Here is an 8,041-nt window from a genome sequence, read left to right on the forward strand (position 1 = left end):
CATTACACAAATGTAAGCCCCTTTTTCAGTTTCAGAGGCGTAGTATCCAAATTAGACGTCTATTCAGACGGTTTGTAAAAAGGGGAAAAACGTGCGGATTTTCCTCTTTGTATTTCAGTGTAAAAACCTTATGTTTTTATGTTTGTGTTAACTTAGTGTTTATAGGAAAAATGTAGGCACGATGGTTTTCATATCTCCCGATTAGCCCCCAAGTTCAAAGAAGGTGGACTCAAAACCTTGACTTAGAGGATGAGTCAAAATTTAACAAACCTTTTCCCCGTAGACGTTCCTAAAATATACAAACATGTAACAATTCTAATTTTCACAAGACCTGTTTCACCATGACCTGTTTGACCATTATAGAATGCCCGTTTCCAGTATAACAGAAGATCTTCTTTCGCAATAGATAAGTATTGTCACTTATGCTTATGTGCATCAAATTCCACATTTCTTCAATTCATGAAAGAAAGAAGCTTTGATTTCAGCTCACAAAGAACGTTTTAATGTTCAATGACGGAAGAAAATATTAATACTTAGTGTTCACAAACAGAAGTCATCATTGTAAAGTTAAAGGTACATTTATCATAAATTTAAGTTCAGTAAACAAATATGTACATATTGATTAAAAAAGGTTATCGTTTATATATCGAAACGTTCATAACAAGTTTTTAAGATGGAAGGAAGACTGCTTTATTTCTTGTCGCGTGTCAAGTGACGCTCACTACTATTTCTTCTCAACAAGTTTTAAATTGCCTCATAACGTCGTCAGCAAAGATTCAATTCCTAAATTTATCAGGAGTAGGATAGGACAAGTTGGTAAATGAAACCCGAGTACAAATACTACAATATGACTACTCCCAATGTAAAACTACAGACGACGGCATTTACCTCATACCTGACAACATCTTTATTTTACCACTGAAATCTAGTAGTGTTGATGTTTTTTTCAGAAGTCTTTGATCATTAGTCGAATTTGACATCGTCAACGTCAAAATCAATGAACGTTGGTGGAGCAATAGGCAAGGTTTTTTTAATTCAGAAAATATTCCGCTGAATTTCAACAAGTGAAATCACAACAAGTAGGTAATAACTCTATGACCGTACGTGTTGGTGACAGGTACGTAAAATATATTGCTGGACTCAGTTTAGATGATACTTAAAACTGAACCGTGTTCAAAAGATAGCTGCTCATGTCGCAGCGGAAAGAAATCATTCGGCAAGATATGAAAGTCAGTTACTTGTAAGAGAATTTGGAACGCATGTTGTGACAGCAGTGCACGCTGGGGCTTGCAATGTATCAACTAGAACAGTTAAACAAAACGTCTATACAGATAAGTGACCTAAGTATGTCCGACATAGCACAATTTGTCTGTGTTTCATTTTAGGAAACCATGTAGAGTATAAGCATGACACTTCTACAATCGACAGGAAAGTTACTGTGTACTTAAATATCCGGACTCACTCTTAAGTCAAATCGCATGGAGGACCTCTTTTTAAACCACTTAACTTTAGCATTAACGATTGGGTAGACACTATTGATACTAACATTGTTGCAATTGACAGGTCTGGAGATCCACTTAGCCTTGTTGTAAATATTAACACTTTAACATAACTTCCAGAAGCACTCGTGATTCAAACTGCATCGGCAGTCGAAAACGCTATCGTTACTTATTATAAATACAAAACTATTAGAGGTTGCACAAACATTGACTCTCCTAATTTCAATTTCATGTGCAATGTGGAAGACTACTGTTGCAAATATCCCACCACTAATCTTACTTTGGGTGGTATTTATCAAACGTGCACACATAAGAGTTACTTTTTGATGATCTGACAATTATTAACCCTAATACAGGGTCGTATGCTTGCCAAGAAAAATATCAACCGGTTCGTCTTTTTTCTGGTAATGTATCAAAAACAAGAACTGAAAAATGTTGTGAAAGCTATTTAGTATTTTGGAAGAAATGCTACTGCACAACTCCTGTGGTTGTAGCAACTCACAAGACATATTGGTGTGCTGCCGTAAAAGACAATGTCCATCAATAATCTGGTTAACTATTTGGTGGCATATTCATTGCAATCTTGCCAAATCTATTGTCTCAAGCACATGAATGCCCGCCATCATTTGAACAGTTTCGTATTGTGTCGACATTAGCTTATGCCGCAACGAAAACTTTGGCAATATTCGGTACCATTTGTTGGGTTCTTCAGCTACCAAAAAGGCAATCCTTTGGAAAAGAAGTACTATACACCTAACTCAACTCCCAAGACTTGCCTTGCATGGTACAGTCAACATGTAGCTTCCACTGAAGAAGGCTGTTTAATCAATTACTGCACGAAAATGAAATCTTCAGTTACTTTGGTTAATGTTAAAAATCCACCGTTCGTGATGAACCTAAAAATTCAAGTTTCATCGTAGATAACGTAGGAAGTAGCTGGACAAAGATATATTCCGTGCCAAACAATTTCTCTGGATTCACTAGTTTAGTTCAAGGTTGGATTATTGACGATGGAAACGAACTCACCATGAATGAACTTTTGAGTGAGAAAAATCGACATCTAGATCAAACAAATTATCTTCAGTCTGTTAAATCACCCAAGTCAGTTCATGATAAAAGTGACGAAATTGGAAATTATAAACCAAAACAAAGACAACGAGAGAAGCCTGTCGATATATGATATTGTCATTATATCCCTAGTTTCCGTCATCACAACCTTACTCTGTGTTGCTGTTGCTGTAGTGGTTGTTTATAGGACCAATAAAAAACGCTACGACAAATCTGGGGAAGCAAAACTGACTAAAACTTATTTCGTGATAGTATTTCATTTTTAGATTCAAATTCGTGTAAGCAGAACTTCCTCATAACCAATAATTATGATTTTTTTTTCAGAATTTTAAGTTAAGATGATTAACCCAAAACTTTAAATATAATATAGACAGAAAAAGTGTACACGTATAAACACATATGCATTGGGAGCTACAAGTATACTAGTTACTGCTATAGCAAGGTTAACACTAAAGCGACGATACATTGTGAAAGAGTAATCAAGGGAACCTAGGTTATAGCGGTAATCAAAAGAATGTAATCCAGGGACAAAGACCAGACATGGAAAACAGACATACACAACAAAGAACATAAAGTAACTAAAATCATACATACGAAGTAACAAAGGCAAATGAGCAACTCGGACTCCACTAAAACAGGAAGCATGGACCAGGTGCACCGATAGGGTAAGCATCCTCTATTTTTCTAGAAACACCCGCCAAGTTGCTCATAAAAAGTCAAGTCCGGAGTAGACAAACGAGGAAAGGAAAACACTGACCCGTTGAATAAATCAGTTTTCATGGTGCAGATGCAAACTCCGGAGCATTGGTCTCTTCCATGCCTGCACTACTTTTGCCATTAGTGGAGGAACGTCAACGGTACGGAACTGGTGCTGCCTTGGAGTTTGGGTGCAGATGGATACACCATAACGATCCGCGAGTTCATGATGACGACCATAAAACTTCAATTTTGTAGCAACATAACCCTGTTCCAGAAGCCTATTTGTTAGAGTTCCAGCGCGATACAAAAAGTCTGCGTAGTTTCGGCAAGCTCTGACATAACGTATGAATTGAGATATGAACACTCCATATGCAGGTAATGAAGGGATGTTGCCACAGATGAAAGGAAACATGTACCAAACCATTAGCTATGTAAAATTTGGCAGTAATTTATTCACATTAAGTAAGAAAATTCATCTTGTATTGCAGCTGTCATTTAATCCTCTTCCAGATTGGTACCGACAAATCGAGTCCAATTTACTTCATTTTGAGGTAAAACAATCCTTTTCAAAGCTAATAAGCACTATCATTATCGTTAATTGTTAAAGTCAGTTTTATCTAGTCTTATCAAAGAATTTTTATTTTTACTTTTTTTTGTTATTGGCGTATCTGCATGATTTATGGTGCAATTAGAACATGAAGTATTGGTTACAAAGCAGACTCTATATGACAGTTTCTTGATGAATTAGATTGAGTTGTGTCCTAAGTCGGTTATCGTGAATTTACCCGAGGGTTTTATTTATGATTGTTCCCCTTTCCTAAATTAAGAAGCACCTTGTGCCAAACCTTTTGCTAGTCGCCCAAATTACACAATGCTGGTCATTGGACTAATGGAATTAAAGCCAAGTTCCATAAATCACAATTCAATGGAGAAAAGTGAAACAGAAAACAGAGACCGGTGTTTGTCCTTGTAACTATGTAAAACAACAAACATTCAAATAAAAATTCATTTATTGCTCTTGACAACTCATAGAGTGTATTGGTTACTGCTTTAATGTTTATTTTGAAGTAGTTTTAAACTTAGGATATGTCTAGTAATCTAAACTATGACATGTGTCATTGATATAGACACCAGTGAGTTGTGAAATTTATTTCAAAATACCTAAAACACTGAGGCTTCTTTCCTTGTATTGCACATGGTTCAACCTCCCAGTGATGGATTTGATTTCCAGTTTGGATATAGTTTTGATTTTGAGTACTTCTTGTATACAATATTGATTTTTTGATTTGGATGTTCCTCGGTATTAATTCTAATGCTGCTGACGAGACGTTACTCCTTGATACACGTGTACAGCATATCGAAATTTGCAATTATAGTAGTATGACTGGTATTGATGTATTTGAATATTTTGGTAATAGGTATATCATGTTACGGTATATCCAGTTTTAGGCCGATCGGATACCGAACTCATAGTGCAGAATATTATCAAAATTTTATCAAGGTTTTAAGTAAATAAATATTTATCTATATTTGATAATATATATATACATATATGACAATAAGCTGTGTATGACTAAAATGGCCAAACTAATATTAATAGTTCTTGCATTTCTCGCGCTTACAAGTTATGCTTGTTCGCAAATAATTCCCGGAGAGTGCCAATACAATAATGTGAGTGTTTACCGTTACGAAGTTTTACCTGGCTCGGGATGGGACAATTTAAAAAACGAAAACAAAGGTCGTGTCGTTCAGTTCTCGTACTCATCATGCCAAATAACTGATGATGGGACTTTCCTCGTTCCAGATGGAGTAGTAGTTCTTCAAATCAAATCAAGCAACGTGGAAAGGTTCGCGAAATATGTTGATTACTTCAGTAACGCTACCTCAGATTTGGCAACTTCAATTAATCTGGATGCTTCCATTGATGTGGACGATGTGCTTATAAATGGTAAATTTGCATTTGATTTTCAAAAACTTAAACAGAATATGATAAATGACAATTCAACTGCATTAAAAACAAAAGCCCATTACGTTCAGTACAATGCTAAATTACAACCAGGAATGACCCTCCACCCAACTTTTAAGAGTAGGATACAGGTAATCGCAAATCATGTCTTGAACAATAGGACGACATCGGCAAGATACGAAAGTCAACTGCTTGTAAGAGATTTCGGGACACACGTAATTACTAGCGTTGACGCTGGTGCATCAATCGTAAAGGTCGATCATGTTAAGAGGGATTTATTCGAAACGGAAGATCTTAGCAAGTACCAAATCTCTGCAGCTGCTGCATCAGAAATTTTCGGCCTACAGGTTGGAATAACTATTCCAACCGAAACAATGACGTCTTTCTTGAATGCAAAGACACATTCTTCTGTCCGAACAAATGGTGGGCCAATATACAAACCTATCAACTTTACATTGAATGACTGGGTTGATCAGATTGCTCAAAACCTAGTGTCCGTTGATAGATCAGGGGACCCACTTCATTTTGCAATAAATAAAGACACCATACCTGAAATGTCTATCGCCGTTATTGAAGAAACGGCTGCCGAAGTAGAAAAGGCAATTAAAATGTACTACAAGCTCAATACACACCGGGGCTGTACCGACAGGGACTCGCCAAACTTTAATTTCTACGCTAATGTTGAAGATGGCTCATGCAGAAACAACATAACTAACACTAACTTCGGAGGCGTCTTCCAGACTTGCAATTTTAGTGGGAACATAAACAATATTTGTGACGAGTTCTTGACAAAAAATCCTAAAACAGGGGATTTTTCGTGCCCCGATGGTTTCAGAGCAGTTCAATTGTTTAAAGGATCTAATAACAAACAATCCGTGAGCAGGTCGTGTTCTAAATACATGATTTTCTGGAAACATTGCGAAACCACAGTGTATTCTGGAACTGCAACCTATCAGTCATACTGGTGCGGTGCACAAGAGCCGCCATCAAATAGTTCCGGTTATATCTTCGGTGGACTGTATACCAATAAATACCCAAATATGCAGACAAAGCAACAAAGCTGTCCACAGTATTTTACTGCCCTAACTTTAGCCAACGACTTGAACGTTTGTGTTTCGGACGATTATGAGAACGGATATTACAATTCGATCCCTTTTGATGGATTCTACAGTTGCCAGCAAAGAAACCCTTCGGTAATAGACCAAAATCGAACAACTTGCGGTGCAGGATTTAGTCAGCATCTCGCTACTATTATTGACGAATGTGAAATTAACTATTGCGCCAGATTTAGATCAAGCGGGGGATCCTTTCAACCGATCAGGAGTCCGCCATTCAACAGAAAACCATCCGATCAGAATGACTCTTCTATTTTCGTAGTCAGTGACGACGGTTTTAGTTGGACACAAATATACACAGTTCCAAATGATTTTGTCGGTTTTAATGGAACAAATTCAAGCTGGATTTTGGACACTGGGAACTTTTTAGATAATCATGACCTTCTAATGGCTAGACTACAGGAGTACAAAGATGAAGATCCCAATGTATTAAGAAACTTCTTTGGAGGCTTTTCAGGAGAGAAAGAACAAGAATCACACCATGCAGAATCGGAAAATATATCAACTGAACAAATTGTTGGCGTTGTTGGTGGTTCTATCGGAATTACTCTCTCTTTCGTTCTTTTCATTGGCTTTTTTATTTATCTTTTCTCACGTAGTAGAAAGGCACAGGTAGCCGGTGACGGATATACTAAAATGAAAGCATAAACTATTTTGTTAGATATCCCAATGAGTTAACACCTTTTATTTCGAGCTAATTTTTGAATCGGTTATTTTTGGATGGTATAATTTTTAAAGATTTGTCGTTTATGCTTAATTTATTAAAATCGAGTTTTGTGAACGAGTTATCAAAATTCATAAGTATTTACCCTACCGTAGTAGTTTTGTTATATTATACAAAACTTGGGCTTCATACCTAATTATGTTTGCATTATATGAGTCTTTTTACTATGCATTAAAATGATACAAACAAGACAAAGAATGACAAATTACAATACCGTTTGGGAAGAAAAAATAAAGAAATCAAGGCGTTAACACCACACAGAAAACAAAAATTACATTAGAAGCTAAATGAAAATTTAAGGGTTTTTAGGATAAGCGCTATTACCTTTTGATAATTAGTACAGAAAGTAAGATTCTTGCAACCACATTGGGTAATATACTTTGAAAATTTTTAAAAAATGAAGTAAGGCCTGATTCTTTCTTCTGACTGGAGATGTCCTCCGACAAGTTAATGCGTTTGATGGCATGAAAAAGTCTCAAAACAAACACAAAACTGGTTTCCTTTTTTTGCGAAAATAAGAAAACTGGATATTTTATGAAGTGGTTTTGTAGTATAGTAATGGAGCGACGCTATCTAAGACATCGACGTTTAGGGAAACTTATGAGGAACTCAAATGGACGAGACTTCCAGAAACTGCTTTTATTCATGGCTATTAGCTGAAATATTTATAGGGGATAGGGCGTGTGTAGTGTTCACGACTCCTAAAGCTATATACACAGACACGTGTTGTGAAAATTTATGAATGGGTATGCCTTTGTTGTATATGAGGGAGCATGAAAGAAAATGAAAACACCATTTTGCGTTTGAATTGCTATGCCGCAATTCACAAGTCATGTAGTAAATACAAATAGTAACATTTTGAAGGCTAAGCATTCATCCATCGGCTGGTAATGAAAGATCCCCTAGAGATTTATTTTCGTGAAAATAAGGAATTATGCTATTTTGACATACATGTAGGTTAGTTAAAATA

At 36.3% G+C, this 8,041-nt stretch overlaps 1 protein-coding gene across 1 annotated transcript; it reads left to right on the forward strand.

Annotated features, from left to right (window-relative positions):
• Positions 1-4,800: 4,800 nt before the first annotated feature.
• Positions 4,801-7,128, forward strand: LOC148626346 (macrophage-expressed gene 1 protein-like). Its single transcript, XM_088570241.1, has one exon. The coding sequence runs from the start codon at positions 4,836-4,838 to the stop codon at positions 6,993-6,995; it is 2,160 nt and encodes a 719-aa protein (XP_088426367.1). The 5' UTR covers positions 4,801-4,835; the 3' UTR covers positions 6,996-7,128.
• The last annotated feature ends 913 nt before the right edge of the window (positions 7,129-8,041 follow it).

The sequence above is a fragment of the Perna viridis genome, chromosome 2 (assembly GCF_037379345.1).
Source record: "Perna viridis isolate PV_CMFRI_1.1 ecotype Kerala chromosome 2, ASM3737934v1, whole genome shotgun sequence".
Classification (NCBI taxonomy): Eukaryota; Metazoa; Mollusca; class Bivalvia; order Mytilida; family Mytilidae; genus Perna; species Perna viridis.